At 41.1% G+C, this 21,064-nt stretch overlaps 1 protein-coding gene and 1 long non-coding RNA gene across 12 annotated transcripts; one reads left to right on the plus strand and one right to left on the minus strand.

Annotated features, from left to right (window-relative positions):
- Positions 1-370: 370 nt before the first annotated feature.
- FOLR2 (folate receptor beta) lies at positions 371-17,425 on the minus strand. 11 transcript variants are annotated; one of them, XM_070625946.1, is made up of 7 exons: positions 17,253-17,425; positions 4,860-4,979; positions 3,936-3,981; positions 3,489-3,650; positions 1,242-1,430; positions 994-1,129; positions 371-835 (listed from the first exon to the last, which is right to left on the minus strand). In XM_070625946.1, exons 4-7 carry the CDS (start codon positions 3,636-3,638, stop codon positions 549-551), a joined length of 762 nt encoding a protein of 253 aa, XP_070482047.1. In that variant the 5' UTR covers positions 3,639-3,650; positions 3,936-3,981; positions 4,860-4,979; positions 17,253-17,425; the 3' UTR covers positions 371-548. The 11 variants fall into 11 exon arrangements, with proteins under 11 accessions (XP_070482047.1, XP_070482049.1, XP_008515813.2 ...); XM_070625948.1 differs by lacking the exon at positions 3,936-3,981 and having other exon boundaries at positions 17,253-17,413; XM_008517591.2 differs by lacking the exon at positions 17,253-17,425 and having other exon boundaries at positions 4,860-5,051.
- On the plus strand, positions 15,891-20,741 carry LOC139084183 (uncharacterized). Its single transcript, XR_011541564.1, has 4 exons — positions 15,891-15,994; positions 16,599-16,903; positions 17,421-17,590; positions 19,415-20,741. It is a non-coding gene; the product is annotated as an uncharacterized lncRNA (long non-coding RNA).
- The last annotated feature ends 323 nt before the right edge of the window (positions 20,742-21,064 follow it).

Consider the following 21,064-nt stretch of genomic DNA (forward strand, 5'->3'; position numbering starts at 1 on the left):
GGCAGACAAGGCTGGGGGTAGGGGAGGTACAGTAGAAATAATGAAGCCCTGGACCTGGCTCATCTGGGGCTACCAGAGCAGCAGAATCCCTGAGCACTATTATGTGCAGGCACTGGGCTCACACACTTTCTAGGCAACAGCTCCTTTATATTTCACAACCCTGAGGGAAGGAAGGATTATTGTCCCCATTTGATTAAGGAGGAAACTAAGGTTTGGGCAGTCAAGCAACTATTTCACTTTCACACACACAGTAGCAGAGCTGAGACTGAAATCAAGATCTCATTTCTCTAATGTGAAGGAATCCAAAAGCTATGGAATCTGTCCTCTACCCACCCACAAACTCACAACCAAAATAATTCATCAGACGTGGTTGTGTTGTTCTTTTTATTGGAACTGGCTGTCAGAGAACCCCCGAACCCCGCCATGGAGCAGGAACTGGATGACAGAGGGATGGGTAGTGGATGAAGGCATGCTTAGGAGCTGAGCTGAGCCTAGCCTGGTCATCAAAGCTGGGGACAGGCAGAGGGGATGTCTGTGGAGGGCTGGGCTCAGCCAAGGAGCCAGAGCTGCGGCATCAGGGCCAGGCTGAGCAGGAGAGGCCCCATCCCATGGGACATGGCCCCAGCAGTCATGGCCAAGGCATAGAACCTCGCCACCTCCTCGTTGGGGTTGCCCTGGGCCGGGTCGAACCACATCTGGATGCAGCGGCCACTCCCTCGGCTGTAGTTGCTGACCTTGTAGGAGTGACTCCAGAGTTCCTCACACAGGGCAGCAGGCGTGGGGAAGTAGGACTCAAATGTGCGGCAGGTGGCCTCAGCTGGACACTTGTTAGACCCTGCAGGGGGACAGAGGGTGGGTGCAGACATTCAGCCCCTGGGCCCAAAGCTCATTTCTGGCCACTCCCAGAAATCCACACCCAACCCCAAATCCTCAAACGCCCCCCCTCCCTGTTTTCCAAACCCCGCCTCCATCTCCCCACCGCCAAACCCCCACCTGAGGTCCAGTCCCAGCCCTTGTGCCAGTTGCTCTTGCAAGTGTAGGAGGTGCGGCAGGCCTCCCACCAGCTCTCACAGTCCTCTTTGCACAGGGGCACGTCCAGGAAACGCTCTTTGCGCCAGCTCTGGTCCACCTGGATGGGAGGTGGGGAGGGAGGGCTCCTCTCAGCCAGGGATGTTGGCATGTGCAGCCTTAACTGAGCTGGAAGGCAGCCTGCTGGGCTGGGGTGAGGGAGACACGCGTACCTGCTGGATCCAGGGCCCCAGGTTGGGGGAGCACTCATAGAGGCAGGTGTCCTGGATGAAGTGGCGCTTGCAGGCGGGCTCCATCTTGCCGCAGTGGTCCCAGTTAAAGTTGTACAGGAGGGAGGTGTCCTTGTGCAGCTCCCGGCTGGTGTTGACCGAGCAGCAGGCGTTCTTTTTCCAGGGACTGCACTGGGAGGGCAAGACGCAGGACTAGGTCCTCCCCCACCACAGCCTTCTGCCACCTCTAGCCTCCCCCCATTTGGTTCTTGCTCTCCTGCCCAAGGTAGGTTGTCCTAGGAACACTTGCTGTGAGCACCCCTCTGTCCTTGGCCTCCAGGAACTCCTGTCTGGGGAGAGACTCAATTACCACAGTGTGAACAGAGGGTTGTGGGAGCCTAGGAGGAAACCCTGTCTTGGGGGAACAGTAGCCATCATTTATTCAGCCCTTAGCATTTTATAAAAATTTCTTTAATTTGTTTATTCATTAAAAAAATAATTATTGAGTACCAATTCTATGTCAATCACTGTCCTAGATGCTGAGATTACAGCAGAGAACAAAACAGACAGAAATATGTGTTCATGGGACTTACATTCTGATCAGGAGAGACAGACAGTAAGAAACTAAAAGAGAAAAAATATGGTGTGTCAGGACATGATCAGCTATATGGAAAAAATTACAGCCAGGAATGGGAATGTGGAGTATGGGATGATGGTTGACATTTTAAATAGGGTGGTTGTGAAAAGCCTCACTGGAAGGTGACATTTTGAGCAAAAGAGAAAAGAAACAAGCTATGCAATACTGCATGTTGAAGAGCTTTATTCTCAGCAGTTATTAGGATCTGTGTCCCCAGTACTGGGTCAGTGCCAGACACATAGCAGGCCCACAAAAATGTTTGCTGAGAAAAGTAAATGAGGGGCTGGCCCCGTGGCCAAGTGGTTAAGTTTGTGCACTCCGCTTCAGCGGCCAAGGGTTTCATGGTTCCAATCTTGGGCGTGGACATGGCACCGCTCATCAGGTCATGCTGAGGCGGCATCCCACATGCCACAATTAGAAGGACCCACAACAAAAATATACAACTATGTACTGGGGGGGCTTTGGAGAGAAAAAGAAGGAAAAAAAAGTAAATGAAAGACCTACTTAATGATTTCCTAAAGCTAAATCAAACTCCATCTTACCAATAGACATACCAAATTTTAGCAAGTTTTTAATATAGAATGGGTTTTCCAAGACTGCAAATACCATGAAAAGGAGGATAGTACTAAGTTTTTTGTTTTGTTTTATTGGAGTTCTTCACTATTTTAGAAAATTCTATCCTCCATGGCAACACTGCTTAGAGTATCTTATAGCATTTAAATTGTCAGTCGATTACACCTGTATCCATCGTCATTTGTGGCTGCCCCATTCATAGTGATTTTGTGAATAAAGCAAACATGCTATTTCCTAATGATTTCTAATGTGGTCATACCAGAGAACTGACATGTTGAAATGTATATGATTTTATTATAAATTACTTTCTTTTTGCTTCTCCTTTGTATTACAGATAGAGAGTTATGTTGATGTTTTTAAATTAAATGCACATATAGGTTCTATTAGCTTTGAATTTCATTCCAGGATAGAAAAGAGAGTCTGAACAATATTTTCATGAAAAGGAGACATTCAGTCTATGAGGGTTGCAACCAACTGGCGTACCTTTTTACAGAATGTATGAATGGACAGCTCCCACACCCTGTATCACAGTCAGAAGGGCCTTCTCCTCTTCTGCCCTCGGCCCTCCATGGGACTGCACAGAGTGAAGGCAGGAAGAGCGATCCTCCCCCACGGTCTCTCACCTTCCAAACCCCTGGAGGACCCACCCAGTCCTACCCCTTCCCCACCACAAGGGGTGGTCATGTCCCATTCCTCTGTGTCCATGTGCTTCTCTGGGCCTCAGTTTCCTCAACTGTGTCATGTGGAGGAGAGTATCATCTACCTACATCAAAGGACCACTGGAAATACGAAATCGCATACAGAAAACACATGACACCTAGTAGCTGCTCAGGAAATGATTGTTCCATGTTATTGGTGACCTGGTATCCTTTTCTGAGGAGGCCACGTCTAAAATCACCTCCACCACTCCCCCCCACCTTCATCTTCTCCCACAGCAATAAGGATTGGGGGTGTCTGACCCCTCAACTCTTCCCTCACTGCCCTGACTTCCTCTTCCCTGTCAGAACCGGCCCCCAACTGGAACCCCGTTCCATCCTCACCTGGTCGTGCAGCTTGTCCTCAGGGCCCGGCTTTGCCTTGTGGTGCTTGGCGTCCATGCAGACGTTGAGCAGGTCTGTCCTGTCCCGGGCGCTGGATGTGGAGGCTGTCCAGGCCAGAAGCAGCAGAAGTGGTATCAATTTCCAGGCCATGTCTTTCTGTCCCTGCAGAGGGAGCTGTGGTTAGGGACACCAAGGCCTGAGGAAAGAGAGCTCCATGCAGGGTAACTGCTTCACCCCCTGCCTCAGTCTCCCCATCTCCTCAGTGAAGGATGGGGCAGACCCTCTTCCTTCTCTGCTGGGGTCCTGAGGCTCCCTGAGGCCGAGGCAGAGAAAGTTGGCAAAGGGGGCTCCCTCACCCCAGGCTTGGAGGGCTCAGAAGGGATCTGGGGTTAGTAGATGGGCGCTGGGGGAGTCTTCCCAAGTCGGAGGAGATGCCTGTGCTCTCACCTTTTCTCTGGACTTGGCTTAAGATCTCCCTGTTTCTGGACTTTACCTGAGAAAAGTAATGAAATAGTTCACGTCGATGCCCGGCTCCCCGGAAAAGGGCCAGAGATACACAGTGCCCTCATCCTTGTCCAGCAAGTGCTCTGCCATTACATCCCGGATCCCCTGGGCTCCCATGCCAGCTTAGAACCCCTGTTAACCTGGGGAAGGCAGTGACCCAGCTCCGCTGAGTTCTCCAGAGCAGTGTGAGAATCAAGTGACAGAACACACAGGCTGGTGTTTGGTTAAATGATACAGAAGCGGAGAGTGGTGATTTTTAACAGCTTTGCTTGCTCAGGCTTTTTCTTTCCCTGTTCTCTGAAAGCCATTTCCTGTTCTCTAATAGCCATTTCCCTTCGTGACTCTGGCCTCCTCAGCTCTCTCTAGGCTAATGCACCAGATCGCTACCTTACCCCTCAAAAAACAAATGCAAGGACCCTTGGGCCTGAGGGATAACATAAAAATCCCCCATGTTGGAGCAGCCAACCAGACAAGCACTTAGAGTCATGGGAGGGACCGGCAAAAGTGACGGCCCCCTTCTCTGTTCATGGCTGCTCCTCACCCCTCAACCCTACTTATTAAAGATCTGTTCCTTTGGGCTCTGTCACTGAAGTACCTACAAGTTGAGAACAGAGACCCCTTCCTCTCCCTCACCATCCCCACGTGCAGTTAATCCACAAGACCTTGCAAGGGTCCCTCCGAAAACCTTTCTGGAATTCAATTCCCTTGGCTCTGTTTAGGGTCAGGTCTTCCCTCCTCCAATTTCTTCCCCTTCACGTCACCTTCCCCACAGAAGCCAGAGTGATCTTTCTAAAGAAAGATAGGCCCCTCCCCTACACACAAACCCACCAGTGCCCCTGTCACCCCTCCCTCCTTAGGGCGTCTTGCCTGAGCCTCCTTTGCTGCTGGGAGCACGCAGCTGCGTCTGGATTGGCCTCTCTCCAGGCTGGCAACTGCTCCAGGCCCCTGGACTGTCCCCAGCGGTCTCTGACCTCAGTGCAGGGTAGACTGTAAGAGTTCTGGTAAGCACAGAATGTAATTCTCCTCCTTGGCTCTCCTCCTGTTCTTCCTTCTTTTCCAGACCCCACCCTCTCCGAGGCTCCATTAGTCTGTCAATTTATTCAACTCCTGTTTTCATTTATCTCTTGGTTAATTTACTCATTCCAGGATCCACACATTCAACATTCATCAAAATCTAGAGAATTGCTCATCTCTAAGGGGGATCTGAATTTTTGAGGTACCCCAAGTGGTTATTAAGATAAAGCTAGCTTGAGGGACATGAGGCTTTGTGGAGAAGAACCCAGGTTTTAGGAACCCAATGATAGCTCCATTCCTCATACAGCCTTGGGAAATGTCACTGAACCTTGCTGAGCTTTAGTTTGCTCACCAGAAACATTGTTGAGAATTATATATGGAAAAGCCTCGCACATACTGATAAGTTTAAATGACAGCTATCAGGTTAATTTATGAGCAGCCAGGTGGGCACAGAAGTCAAGAGTTACAGAGAAAAATTGTCTCAAATCTGATAAATGATGATATCTCACCATCAAGCATTTCTGTAAACGTAGTTAACTGATTTTTGATGGCCATTTTAAAAATTGTGGTAAAATACACACTATATAGAAATTTACTGTCTTAACTATTTTTACATGTACAGTTCAGTAATGTTGAGTATATTCATTTTGTTGTGCAACCAGTCTCCAGAACTTTTTCATCCTGTAAAACTGAAACTCTATTCCTGTTAGGTAACATTACCCCATTTCCTCCTCCCCTTGGCCCCTGGCAACCATCATTCCTCTTTCTGTCTCTATGAATTTAACTCCTCTAGGTACCGAATATCAGTGGGATCATATAGTATTTGTCTTTTTGTGACTTATTTCACTTAGCATAATGTCCTCAAGATTCACCCATGTGTCAGAATTTCATTCCTTTCTATAACTGAGTAATATTCCCTTGTATGTGTATACCACGTATTATTTATCTGTGCATCCATCGATGGACACTTGGGTGGCTTCTGCCTCTTGGCTATTGTGAAGAATGCTGCTATGAACATGGGAGAACAAATACCTCTTCGGGACCCTGCTTTCAATTCTTTTGGATATATACCCAGAAGTGGAATACTTGAATCATGTGGTACTTCTGTTTTTAATTTTTGAGGAACTGCCATACTGTTTTCCATAGCAGCTGTATAATTTTACCTTCCCATCAACAGTGTACAAGGGTTCCAATTTCTCCACATCCTTGCCAACATTTGTTATTTTCTGGATTTTGGGTTTTTTTGGGGTTTTTTTTGTGTGTATGCTGAGGAAGATTCACCCTGAGCTAACATCTGTTGCCAATCCTCCTCTTTTTGCTGAGGAAGATTCGCCCTGAGCTGCTACTATCTGTTGCCAATCTTCCTCTATTTTGTATGTGAGCTGCCGCCAATAGCATGGCCACTGATAGATAAGTGGTGTGGGTCTGTGCCTGGGAACCGAACCTCGTCCACCAATGTGGAGCACACGGAACTTAACCACTAGGCCACCAGGGCTGGCCTTTTTTTTAATAGAAGCCATCCTAGTGGGTGTGAGGTGATATCTCATTGTGGTTTGGTTTGCATTTTCCTAATGATTCATGATGTTGAGCATCTTTCATAGGCTTGTTGGTCATTTGTATATCTTCTTTGGAGAAATGTCTATTCAAGTAGTTTGCCCACTTTTTAACCAGGTTATATGTTTTTTTGTTGCTGAGTTGTAGAAGTTCCTTATATATTATGGATTAACCCGTTATCAGATATACGATTTACAAATATTTCCTCCCATTCTGTAGGTTGCCTTTTCACTCTGTTAACTGTCCTTTGATGCACAGAAGTTTTTGATTTTGTTGTATTCCAATTTATCTATTTCTTCTTTTGTTGCCTGTGCTTTTGCTGTCATATCCAAGAAATCATTGCCTAATACAATGTCAGGAAGCTCTTCCCCTGTGATTTCTTAAGGAGTTCTATAGTTTTAGCTCTTAAATCTAGGTCTTTGATCCATTTTGAGTTAATTTTTGTATATGGTATAAAATAAGGGTCCAATTTTATATTTTTGATTGTGAACATCCACTTGTGTCCCAGCACCATATTTTGAAAAAATTATTCTTCCCCCTATTGAGTTGTCTTGGCACTCTTGTCAACAGTCCGGACTCTAGGTTCTATTCCATTGATCTATACATCTATCCTTGTGCTACTACCACACTGTCTGGATTATTGTAGCTTTGTAGTAAATTTTGAAATTGGGAAGTGTGAGTCCTCCAATTTTGTTGTTTTTTGAGATTGTTTTGGCTGTTATGGGTCTCCTGCATGTCCATATGGATTTTAGGACCAGATTGTCAATTTCTCCAAAAGAGCCAGCTGGGATTTTGATAAAGACTGAGTTGAATCTGTAGATCAATTTGGGGAGTATTTCCCTCTTAACAATATTAAGTCTTCTGATTGATGACCATGGGAATTCTTTCCATTTATTGAGATTTTAAATTTCTTTTGAGGATGTTTTGTAGTTTTCAGTGTACAAGTCTTTTACTTCATTTTTTAAATTTATTCCTATGTATTTTATTATTTTTATGCTATTATGAATGCAATTGTATTTTTTTTTTTTTTTGAGGAAGATTAGTCCCCAGCTAAATACTGCCAGTCCTCCTCTTTTTGCTGAGGAAGGCTGCCGAGAAGCGGAACGTGCAAACTTAACCGCTGCGCCACCGGGCCGGCCCCGCAATTGTATTCTTAAATTCATTTTCGTATTGTTCATTGCTAGTGTATAGAAGTACAAGTGATTTTTGCACATTGATCTGGTATCCTACGAACTTGCTGAACTCATTTATGAGTGGTTATAATGTTTTTGTGGATTCCTTAGGATTTGCTGTATACAATGTCATATCATCTGTGAATAGAATTAGTTTTACTTCTTGCTTTCCAGTCTGGATGCCTTTTTTCCCCTTGATTAATAGCCCTAGCTACAATCTTGGTGCTATGTTGAATAGACATGATGAGCATGGATATACTTGTCTTATTCCTGATATTAGGAGGAAAGCCTTTTGATGTTGAACGTGATGTTAGTTGTGAGTTTTTCATAGATGCCCTGTGTCAGGTTGGGGAAATTCCCTTCTATACCTAGTTTGTTCAGTGTTTTGTTTTGTTTTGCTTTTACAGTGAAAACATTTTGGGTTTTGTCAAATGGTGTTTCTGCATCAAGTGAGATGATTATGTGGGTTTTGTCCTTTATTCTAGTAATATGGCATATTAAATCAATTTATTTTTGGATGTTAAATCAACTTTCATTCTTGGCATTAATCATACTTGGTGATGGTGTATAATCCTTTCTATATGTTGCTGGATTCAGTTTGCTAGTGTTTTGTTGAGGATATTTGTATCTTTATTCGTAGAGATATTGGCCTGTAGTTTTTTCTTTGTCTGATATCTTTGTCTTTGTCAGATTTTGTATCAGGGTGATACTGATCTCATAAAATGAGTTTGGAAGTGTTCCCTCCTCTTCTTTGAAAGAGTTTGTGAAGGATTGGTATTAATTAATCTTTTTTGTGCGTGAGGAAGATTCGCCCTGAGCTAACATCTGTGCCAATCTTCCTCTACTTTGCATGTGGGATGCATCTACAGCATGGCTGATGAGTGCTGTAGGTCCATGCCTGGGATCCAAACCTGCAAACCTGAGCCACTGAAGTGGAGAACGCAGAGCTTCAACCACTTGGCCACAGGGCTGGCCCCCTTAATTAGTCTTTAAACATTTGATATAATGCACCACTAAGGCCATCTGGGCTTGAGCTTTTCTTTGTGGGAAGTTTTAAAATTACTAATTCAGTCTCTTTACTTGTTATAGGTATACTTAGATTTTTTACTTCTTCTCATGTCATCTTTGGTAGTTTGTATCTTTCTAGGAAGTTGTCTATTTCATTTATTTTTTCTAATTTATTTGCATACAATTGTTCATAGTATTCTCCTACAATGCTTTATATTTCTATAAGGACAATAGTGACATCTCCTCCTTTATTCCTGATTTTAGTAATTTGATTCTCTCTTTTTATCTTGATCAATCTAGCTAAAGGTTTATCAGTTTGTTAATATTCTCAAAGAATCAACTCTTGGTTTTGTTGATTTTTCTCTTGTTTTACCATCCTCTATTCCATTTGTTTTTGCTTTAGTCTTTATTATTTCCTTCTTTCTGCTATCTTTAGGTTTATTTTGCTCTTTTTCTCTTTTTTTTAAGATAGTAGGTTAGATTATTGATTTAAAAATCTTTCTTTCTTCCTTTTTTTGCTCAGGGTGAATGTTCCTAACATCTGTGCCAGTCTTCCTCTATTTTGTATGTGGGTCACTGCCAAAACGTGGCCACTGACAAGTGGTGTAGGTCCATGCCTGGGAACCGAACCTGGGCCACCAAAGTAGAGCGCACCGAACTTAACCACTAGGCCATGGGGCTGGCCTCTTCTATTTTTAATATGGGCATTTACGGCCCTAAATTTCCCTCTAAGCACTGCTTTAGCTACATCTCATAAGTTTTGATATTTTGCATTTTTATTTCATTTATCTTAAAATATTTTCTAATGTCTCTTGTGATGTATTCTTTGACTCATTGATTATTTAGGAGTTTGTTGTTTAATTTACATATATTTGTGCATTTCCTAAATCTTTCTCTTATTGATTTCCAATTCCATTCCACTGTAGTCAGAGAACATACTTTGTATTATTTCAATTACTTTAAATGTATTCGTGCCTTTTTTATTGGCTAACATATGATGTTCCACAGGCGCTTGAGAAGAATGTATATTCTTATGTTGTTTGTTGGCATATTCTATAGGTATCTGCTAGGTCTTCCCTGTTGATCTTCTGCCTAGTTATTCTATTCATTATTGGTAGGAGGTATTGAAATCTCCAACTGTTACTGTTGAATTGTGTAGTTCTCTCTTCAATCCTGTCAGTTTTTACTTTGTGTATTTTGGGACTCTGTTATTTGGTGCATTTGTGTTTGTAATTGTTATGTGTTCCTGATGGATTGACACTTTACCACTGTGAGATGCCTTTCTTTGCTTCTTGTTTGTTTGTTGGTTTGATTTGGTTTGGTTCTGGTTTTTGTAAGGAGGATTGTCCCTGAGCTAACATCTGTGCCAAACTTCCTCTATTTTATGTGAGACGCCACCACAGCGTGGCTTGACAAGCAGTGCTATGTCCACACTCAGGATCCAAACTTGTGAACCTCAGGCCACCAAAGCTTAGCATGCAAAGTTAATCACTACACCACTGGGATGGCCCCCTTTCTTTGCTTCTTAGCAATTTTTGTTTTAAATTCTTTTTGTCTGATATCATCATAGCTGCTCCAGATATCCTTTGGTTATTTGTTGGGTGATATATCTTTTTCCATCCTTTTAAGTTCAACTTTTTGTGTCTATGAATCTAAAGTGTGGCCAATGTAGGCAGCATATAGTTGGATAATGATTTTTTTTATCTGCCAACCTCTGCCTTTTTATTGGAGTATTTAATCTTTTTATATACAATGTAATTACTAATGCTATGGGTTTTACATCTGCAATTTTATTTGGTTTTTGTTTGGTTTATTATTTATTTATTTTTTGTTGAGGTAACATTGGTTTATGACATTATATAATTATTTGTTTTATATATGTCTTTTGTCTTTTTTGTTCCTCCATCACTACCTTATTTTTGTGTTTAATAGATATTTTCAAGTGTATTGTTTTAATTCCTCTGTTGTTTCTTTTGCTATATTCTTTGATTTTTTTCTTAGTAGTTGCTCTGGGATTACAATTAATATCACAATTTATAACAGTCTAGTTCAGATAATATCAACTAAGTTTCAAGAGTGTTCAAAACTTTGCTCCAATATAACTTCATTTCCTCCTCCACTGCTTTGTACTATTATCATCACACAAATTACATTTTATACATTATAAGCATATCAACACAGTTTTATAATTATTACTTTATGCAGCTGTCTTTTTCCATTAGATAGGATAAGAAAAGAGTTACAACATAAATACGTTTATACCATATTTTATATTTTTCTATGTGGTAACTTTTATTGGTGCTCTTCATTTCTTCCTGTGGATTCAAGTTACTGTCAGTGTCCATTCATTTCAGCCCAAAGGACAAACTTTAGTATTTCTTATAAGGAAAGTCTGCTGGTGACACATTCTCTCAGTTTTGATTTACTTGCATAATCTTAATTTCTCCTTCATTTTTGAAGGATAGTTTTTCTGGTTATAAAATTCTAGGTTGACAGTCTTTTCCTTTCAGCATTTTGAATACAGTAGTCCTCCTTTATCCACAGTTTCTCTTTCTGTGGTTTCAGTTACCTGCAGTCAACTGTAGTCCGAAAGTATTAAATGAAAAAATTCCAGAAATAAACAATTAGCAAGGTTTTTTAATTTTAATTTTTTTGGTGAGGAAGATTGGCCCTGAGCTAACATCTGTTGCCAGTTTTCCTCTTCTTTTTTTTTCTCCCCAAGGGATCCCAGTACATAGTTGCATATCCTGGTTGTAGGCTCTTCTAGTTCTTCTATGTGGGACACTGCCTCAGTATGGCTTGATGAGCCATACTGATCCATGCCCAGGATCTGAACCAGTGAACTCCGGGCTGCAGAAGCAGAGTGAGTGAACTTAACCACTTGGCCATGGGGCTGGCCCCAATTTGTAAGTTTTAAATTGTGTGCTGTTCTGAGTAGTGTGATGAAATCTCGAACTGTCCCGCTCTGCCCTGCCCAGGACATGAATCATCTCTTTGTCCAGTGTATCCACACTGTATGTGCTACCCTCCTGTTAGCCCCTTAGTCAGGAAAAAAACGTAGTAAATGTAGGGTTCAGTACTATCCATGGTTTCAGGCATCCACTGGAGGTCTTGGAATGTATCCGCCATGGATCAGAGGAGACCAATGTAAGCCACCCCACTGCCTCCTGGCCTTCATCGTTTCTAATGAGATACTAGCAGTTAATCTTATTGAGGATCCTTTATAAATGAATCTTTTTTGTGTTGCTGCTTTCAAGATTCTCTCTTTGTCTTTCAGTAGTTTGACTCTGGTATATTTAAATGTGAATTTCTTTGAGTTTATCTTACTTGAACATCACTGACCTGCTTAGATGTGTAGATTAATGTTTTTTATAAAATTTGAGAGGCATTGACCATGATTTCTCCAAATATTATTTATGCCTTTACTCTCTCTGCTCCTTCTAGGAGTCCTGTTGTGCACATTTCAGTGTGCTTTATGGTATTTCCACAGGTCCCTGAGGCTCTGTTCATTTTTCTTCATTCTTTTTGTATTTAAAAATGGATGATTTCTATTTTCTGTCTTCAAGTTTGTAGATTCTTTCTTCTGCCACTTCAGATCTGCTGCTGAGCACATCTAGTAAATATTTTTTAATTCACCTTTATTTTTTTAGAGAAGCTTAAGGTTCACAATAAAATTGAGGGGGAGGTACAGAGATTTTCCATATGCTCCCTACCCCACCCTGCCATATGCATAGCTTGCTCCATTATAAACATCCTACACTGATGCATCTTAATCACCCAAAGTCCGTAGTTTACATTAGGGTTCATTCTTGGTGTTGCACATTCTTTAAGTTTGGACAAATGTATAATGGCGTGTATTCCTATCATCCAGACTATTTTCACTCTAAAAATACTCTGTGCTCTGCCTATTCGTCCTTCCTTCCTCCCAACCCCTAGCAACCACTGATCTCCATAGTTTTTGCCTTTTCCAGAATGTCATATAGCTGGAATCATACAGTAGGTAGCCTTTTCATGTTGGCTTCTTCACTTAGTAGTACGCATTTAAGGTTCCTCCATGTCTTTTCATGGCTTGGTAGTTCATTTCCTTTTAATGCTAAATAATATTCCATTGTCTGGATGTACTACATTTTATTTATCCATTCACCTACTGAAGGATATCTTGGTTGCTTCCAAGGTTTGGCAGTTATAAATAAAGCTTCTATAAATATCCATGTGCAGATTTTTGTGTGGACATAAGTTTTCAACATATTTGGCTAAATACTAAGGAGCATGATTGCTGGATTGTATGGTAAGAGTATGTTTAGTTTTGCAAGACACTGCCAAACTGTCGTCCAAAGTGGCTGTACCATTTTGCATTCCCACCAGCAATAAATGAAAGTTCCTGTTACTCCACATCCTCTCCAGCGTTTGTGTTCCAGATTCTGGCCATTCTAATAGGTGTGTAGTGTTATCTCATTATTGTTTTAACTTGCAATTTCCCTGATGATATATGATGTGGAGCATCTTTTTATATGCTTATTTGCCATCTGTTTATCTTCTTTAGTGAGGTGTCTGTTAATTAAAGTTTCGGCCCATTTTTAAATCAGGTTGTTTTCTTATTGAGTTTTAAAAGTTCTTTGCATATTTTGGATAGCAGTCCTTTATCAGATATGTGTTTTGCAAATACTTTCTCCAAGTCTGTGGCTTGTCTTTTCATTCTCTTGACAATATCTTTCACAGACAGAAATTTTTAATTTTAATTAAGGCTAGCGTATCAATTTTTTCTTTCATGGATCATGCTTTAGTTTTGTATCTTAAAAATCATCACCAAACCCAAGATCACCTAGATTTTCTCTTACGTTACAGGAGTTTTATAGTTTTGCATCTGCAATCCATATGGGTCTGTGATTCATTTTAAGTTACTTTTTGTGAAGGGTGTAAGGTCTATGTCTAGATTCATCCTTTTGCTTGTTGCTGTCTACTTGTTCCAGCAACATTCGTTGAAAAGACTGTCTTTGCTCCATTGTATGGCCTTTGCTCCTTTGTCAAAGATCAGTTAGGTATATTTATGTGGGTCGATTTGCAGGCTCTCTATTCTGCTTCATTGATCTATTTGTCGGTTCTTTTGCCCGTACCACACTGTCTTGATTCGTGTAGCTTTATATTAAGTCTTGGAGTCAGCCAGTGTCAGTCTTCCAACTTTGTTCTTCTCAATAGTTTGTTGGCTATTCTGATTCTTTTGCTTCTCCATATAAATTTTAGAATCAGTTTGTCAGTATCTACAAAGTAGCTTGCTGGATTTTGATTGAGACTGCATTGGATCTTTAGATCATGTTGGAATAACTGACATCATGACAATGTAGAGTTTTCCTATCCATGGACGTGAAATAGCTCTCTACTTATTTAGTTCTTCTTTGATTTCATTCATCATAATGTTATTGTTTTTCTTATATAGATCTTGCACACAGTTTGTTAGATTTATACCTCAGTATTTCATTTTTCTGGATGCTATTATAAATGATATATTTTTTTAAATTTCAAATTCCATTTGTTTATTGCTAGTATGTGGGGAGGGAATTGACTTTTTTATATTAACCTTTATCCTTCAACCTTGCTATAATCACTTATTAGTTCCAGGAGTTTTTTGGTCAATTCTTTCGGATTTTCTTTATAGACAAACATGTTGTCTCTGAACAAAGACAGTTTTCTTTCTTTCTTTCCAATCTGTATACCTTTTGTTTCCTTTTCCTGTCCTATTGCATTAGTTAGAACTTCTAGTATACAGTTGAAAAGGAGTGGTGAGTGGACATCCTTGCCTTGTTCCAGATCTTAGTGGGAAAGCTTCAAGTTTCTCACCATTAAGTATGGTGGTAGCTCTCGCTTCTTTTTGTAGAATTCTTTATCAAGTTGAGGAAGTTTTAGTAAATTTTTAATTTCAATTATTGTAATGTTCTACCCCAAATTTCTATTTCATTTTTAAAATAATTTCTATCTCTTTATTAATATTCTCTCTTTGGTGAGGTTTCATTTTCATATTTTCCTTGAGTTCTTTAGACATAGTTTCCTCTAGTTCTTATTTATAATAGCTGATTTATTTATTTACTTACTTACTTATTTTCGGTCAGGAAGATTGTCCCTGAGCAAACGTCTGTGCTAATCTCCTCTATTTTGTATGTGGGATACAGCCGCAGTGTGGCTTGATGAGTGATGTGTAGGTCCGTGCCCGGGATGTGAACCTGCAAACCCCAGGCTGCCCAAGTGGAGCATGCAAACTTAACCACTACACCACTGGGCTGGCGTTATAATAGCTGATTTAAAGTCTTTGTCTAATAGGTCCAACATCTGGGCTTCCTCAGGGACACTTTCTATTGACTGCTTTTTTTCCCCTGTGTATGGGCCACACTTTCTTGTTTCTTTGCACGTCTCATATTTTTTGTTGAAAACTGGATATTTCACATAATATAATGTGGCAACTCTGGAAATCGGATCTCCCCAACCAGGGCTTAATGCCATCCCTGTTTATTTGTTTATCGACTTTCATGGACTAATTCTGTAAAGTCTCTTGTCTTTGTCATGGTAGTCACTGAAGTTTCTGCCCAGTTAGTTTAGTGGTCAGCTCGTGATTAGATAGAAACTTCCTTAAATGCCTTGAAGCAATAAGCCTCCTACTCTTTGCCAAGGGACTCTGTATGTTGGTTCAAGCAAGCTTTCAATGCTCTGGCAGGTTATTCTGCCTTATCCTTCACTTCCTGCTTGAGCAGGGGCTCAAGGTCACCAGAGATGAGCGATCAGAGCCTTCTCAGGGACTTCCTGGGTGTACTCTCAGTTCTGCAAATGTGAGTGGATTTCTAGTTCTCCAGGAATGTGTCAGAGATTTTCAAAGCCGTCTATTGACGTCTCATTCACTGCTATTCCTCTTAAGTTTTTTGGCCAGCCTGTTGTTTGCCTCAACTGGTATTCCTGCCTCAGGCAGCTGGGGTGTCAAAAATTTGCTGTTGATGGTTTAGACAAACTCCTAGGGATAAGGTTTCTCATTGTGTGAGCGCTGTGTCAGGTCAAATAAAGACTAGCCTTATGAATGGGGCTCTCAATTGGAGCTTCCAGGTAGATAACATAGTGACAATTCTCTAGGGAGAGGGCTTTGGGGGGAGTTCCATACCCACTCTGCCCCCTCTAGTGGCTGCTCGGCCGCTGGTTTTCTTAGCTACTGTAGGTGTGAGACTACTGATTTGGGAGGCCACCATGGAGCTGAGGAGAGGAGGACGGGGGGAAAAAGTAAGTCAAAATGCCACAAAGCTCACTGTTCCTACTGAGATTCAGCCATTTTCCTTGAACAAATTCTCCTTAGATTTGTTGAAAGCTTTGGTTATCATTTCCAGAGTTCTGGAAAAGTTGATTTTGACAATTTTTGCCAGTGTTACTGCTTTTGTGGAGTGGGTTTTCAGATGTCCTTACTCTGCCATTCCAGAAGTGCTTCTTCGATTACTTCTATTTTAAGAAGTATAAAGCTTTAATCAATATTGGTCGCTCATAAGAAAAATGGCCTTTGAGTATACAGTCTACCTTTAACATGAAGAAATAAAGTTTTTTGTTTGTTTGTTTCCTGTGTATATTCCCATTAGAGCAGAGTGTAGATGCTTACCCAGCCTAAATGTGAACTTTAACTTCTCAAAAAGCATGCTAAGTTTTTTGACTTTGTACTGATTCATATCATGCTCTCAGGTCATGTTGTAACACAAAATAATAGGAATCCTCAATTCTAGAGAAGCTAAAATTCTTAATGACGAGATTGTTATAAAATATAGTTTTCTTATTGATAACACAACCAAGACTAAGGCTGTTTCCTGACAACACTTTTTTTCTGTTTCCCTTGTCCTAGATCAGGCCATAAATTCAGAAGAATAAAACTATCAAGGCAACTTTTACACCAAAATCAACTTGACACTTCCCAGACAGCTGCTAGAATACACAAAAAACTTGCTCACTCACAGCATGGCACTCATAAGTAAAGAAGGATACAAGGAGAGATGCTAAAAATAATTAGGTATAATTGGTATGCTCCATGTTTTTAAAATTAGCTTATCAGCATTATAAGAGCTGCCCTGTTCATCGCGTCCCACGTTGCAGAGGAAGAAGTCACAGCAAAGAGAGGAGCTCATTCTTTCTAGATGACTTTTATACAAGGTAAATGCTTGTAACTGTGAATTTTCAGTGATTGCGGCTGCGCCCAAATGAGTAAAGGCATACTCACATTCACATGCAAGTGTGCGAATGATGACTGTCAACAAATTTATTTCCAAGATGATTTTATGCCTTTGTTTAAAATGACCTTTTATTATTGATAGTAATTTTAGTGTCCATCTTACAAAATAGAATGTATGTCCCTCAAGACTTCTAAATACATACACTGTCCGTATCACTCACACAGCTCAGGCAAATAAACAGGACAAAGGGAATTATCAAAAATAATTTGGTGGAGAAGACAAAATCTCCTTCCCCAGGTTCTGAATGTTCTCCTCAAAGTAGCCGTTACCTGAGACGCGGTGAAAGACAGCAGTCACCAGTAGCTTCACCCTCTGCTCCATGACACCCCAGTGAAAATTCTTCTCTCTTTCATTCTGCTATTGGACATTCATAGGTTTACTAGATCATTTGGTCCCGTCAACAAAGAGTTCCTCTTCTCTCCTTTGTTTTCCTAAAGACTCTGCTGTAATTGACTGACAGGAAAATAGACTCATGGACCTGACATCACCACCATAACTAACACTTAGATGATTCAACCTGTCAGAGCCCTGAGGCTTGAGAGTTCCAGAAAAATTCCTGCCCTGGAGCATAGGACTTCTAAGGAGGGAGATGCTAGGCCACGAACAGGTAATAAGAACTAATTTTAAAGGAATGAGTGAAGTTGATGAAGGAGCTGTGATTGTGGTTATTGTGTAGCTATTTTTGGTAATGTGCTTCATGTTCTTTTTTTGATTAGTCATATGCTGCAGCCCTTTTCCTCTCCCCTGGCTCTGGTCTCTAGCCCTCAATTTAGTAGACCATACTTGTGCCAACTGGAACAAACACTCTCTCTAAAAACGTCTTTGGTCAATGGGCCACTCTCCTAAATATCTCTATTGGTGTTGTCTACATCTACACCCAAAACAGACTCCCTCCTTGATTGCCGTGTTGTTCCAACTCAAAGTTTGGCTCAGATGATAGATTTTGATGGAGCCAGATGCTAAATTCCTTAGAATATGCCCCTTCATGGGCACACCCCACAAAATCAGAATCACAGGGGCCAGCCCAGTGGTGTAATGGTTGAGTTCACGTGCTCTACTTCAGCAGCCTGGGGTTTGCAGGTTTGGATCCCCGGTGCAGACCTAGCACCGCTTATCAAGCCACACTGTGGCGGCATCCCACATAAAATAGAGGAAGATTGGCACAGATGTTGGCTCAGGGCCAATCTTCCTCACACACACACACACACACACACACAGAAAAATCAGAATCAGATTACCTATATGCTCCAATTGCAAAGGAGAGTATTCTATAGGCAATCATTCATTCATTCATTTTACATATCATAAAATTTACCTACTTAAAGTTTACAATGATTTTGCCAAGTGGTGCAACCTCACCGTAAATGAGTCTTAGAACATTTTCCTCCCCGCTCATGCCCATTTATAGTTAATCTCTGTTCCTAAATCCAGACCCAGGCAACCACTAATCTACTTTCTGTCTCTATAAATTTACTTTTTCTGGACTTCATACAAGTGGGCTTTCACTTTAGTATAATGTTTCACTTAGCATAATGTTTTTAAGGTTCATCCATGACAGGGCATGTGTTACTTTTTATTGCTGAATAATATTCCATTGTATGGATACAACACATTTTCTCTGTCCATTCACCAGTTGATGGACATTTAGGTTATTACCAGTTTGGGGCTATTTTGAATAATGTTGCTATGAATATTCACATGGGAGTCTTCATATGGATGTATATTTTCATTTCTCTTGAGTAGATACTTAGAAGTGGAATTGCTGTGTTGTAAGACAGTTTTACAGTTAACGTTTTTGGGGGGTTTTTTTGAGGAAGATTAGCCCTGAGCTAACATCTGCCGTCAACCCTCCTCTTTTTGCTGAGGAAAACTGGCCCTGAGCTAACATCCATGCCCATCTTCCTCTATTTTATGTGGGATGCCTACCATAGCATGGCCCTGACAAGCAGTGCACAGGTCCAAACCCAGGATCTGAACCGGTGAACCCTGGGCCGCCCAAGCGGAACGTGCAAACTTAACCACTGCGCCACTGGGGCGGCCCCTACAATTAACTATTTGATAAATTGCCGCACTGTTTTCCAAAGGGCAGTACCATTTCACATTTCCATCAGCAATGTATGAGGGTTCCAATTTCTCCACATCCTTGCCAAAGTGTGTTCTTGTCTGTCTTATTATAGCCATTCTAGTGGATATGAAATAGTATCTTATTGTGGTTTTAATTTGCATTTTCCTTATGATTAATGATGTTGAACATCTTTTCATGTACTTATTAGTCATTTGTGTACCTTCTTTGATGAAATGTCTGTTCATTTCTTTTGCCCATTATTAGATTGGGTTGTATGTTTTCTTTTTTTTTTTAAACATTGGCACCTGAGATAACATCTGTTGACAATCATTTTTTTCTTTTCTTTTCTTCTTCTTCTCCCCAAAGCCCCCAGTACATAGTTGTATATTCTAGTTGTAGGTCCTTCTGGCCCTGCTATGTGGAATACCGCCTCAGCATGGCTTGATGAGCAGTGCCATGTCCACACCCAGGATCCGAACAAGCAAAACCCTGGGCCACCCAGTGGAGCACACGAACTTAACCAGTCGGCCAAGGGGCCAGCCCCTGTATGTTTTCTTATTACTGAGTTGTAAGCATTCTTTGTACATTATGGATAAAATCCTTATTATCAGGTATATGTTTTGCAAATATGTCCTCCAGTCTGAACTTGTCTTTTAATTTTCTTAATGGTGTCATTTGAAGTGCAAAAGTTCTGAATTTTAATAATATCCAATTTATTAGTATTTTCAGTGATGGACTGTGTTCCATCCATAAATGATGGATGGAAGCTTTAATCTAAGAAATCTTTGCCTAACACAGGGTCTGGAAGATGGTCGCCTGTTTTCTTCTAAAAATTTTATTGTTTTAGCTGCTACATTTAAGTCTGTGATCCATCTTGAATTAATTTTGTATATGGTATGAGTTGAAGGTCTAAGTTCATCTTTTTGCCTGTGGGTAATCAGGTGTCCCAGCTCATTTGTTGAACAGACTATCCCTTCCCCAGTGACTTGTCTTAACACCTTTGTCAAAAATCAACTAAGTATCAATATAAGGATTCATTTCTGAACTCTCAGTTCTGTTCCATTGACCTATATGGCTAACCTTATGCCAGTATTACTGCTCTAGGACATCTTAATATAGAAAATTATTAGGACTTTCCACAAGCTAACGACTCCTCAGAACTTGAGGATGACAACCGCAGAAAGTGGGATTCAGACAAGTATGTTTATAAATCATTCAGAAACAGCACAATAGGCCTTTGATAAGGTACGTTGGATCGAGATGGTACTAATCATAAATTTCACTGTAATTCTAATATATCTGTCAACAAGTCATGTTTGTAAATGGTGGCACCGCTTCTGTAGAGGATATGATACATCAACTGGCCTTGTTCACAAGGCTACTAGGATGGTGGCCAGCGGATCGCTCCACTTACATGTTGACAGAATTCTTTGCATAGGTTCAAGGTTTTCCTTCTTACCAGGATCTAACTAAAAAATTTAATTTGCAACCATGACCATGCTAGAAATATAAACTGACCGTAACGTAACAAAGTCTTTGTAGTAGTCATCAGATCTGTTGACAAACATTCTGATTCCCCTCTCCTTCCAGGCACATGTTAGGATTGTATTTTCCTGGCCTCCTTGAAGTTAGTCATGGTCATGCCGTGATTTGGCCAATGAAATAAATGTTGGGTGGAAGTTTTTAGAGCCTGTATGGAGTTCACCAGGTTCCCTATTCCTGTCTCGTGGAAGTGTGTGATGAGATGGGGCCTCCATCAACTCGGGTGCCTGGGTGACAGGCAGAATCCCCCTGATAACCTACTGTTTAAACACTGGAGCTTGAACAGGAATAAAAGTTAGTTGTGCCAGAGAGATACTAGGGATGTTACTGTAACATCACCTGGCTTATTGCAACTGCAACTCGCTATACTCAATGTGGGAACACTGCCTAAAATCTTGTCAAATCGTGAGTTTGGGACCTGTTCTAGGAATCTAGGTTTGGGTTCCAGTCCCAGCTCTGCCAGACCAGCTGAGG

This window comes from Equus przewalskii, chromosome 6 (assembly GCF_037783145.1).
Source record: "Equus przewalskii isolate Varuska chromosome 6, EquPr2, whole genome shotgun sequence".
NCBI lineage: Eukaryota > Metazoa > Chordata > Mammalia > Perissodactyla > Equidae > Equus > Equus przewalskii.

Bases quoted from the DNA above. Each gene is read 5' to 3' on its own strand.
- FOLR2 (XM_070625946.1), bottom strand. From the start codon at position 3,638: ATGGCCTGGAAATTGATACCACTTCTGCTGCTTCTGGCCTGGACAGCC. The intron at 1,431-3,488 runs GTGAGGATGGAA...TTGCCCTCCCAG, and splicing joins AGGACAAGCTGCACGACCAG to TGCAGTCCCTGGAAAAAGAA. The intron at 1,130-1,241 runs GTACGCGTGTCT...CCTCCCATCCAG, and splicing joins TGGGGCCCTGGATCCAGCAG to GTGGACCAGAGCTGGCGCAA.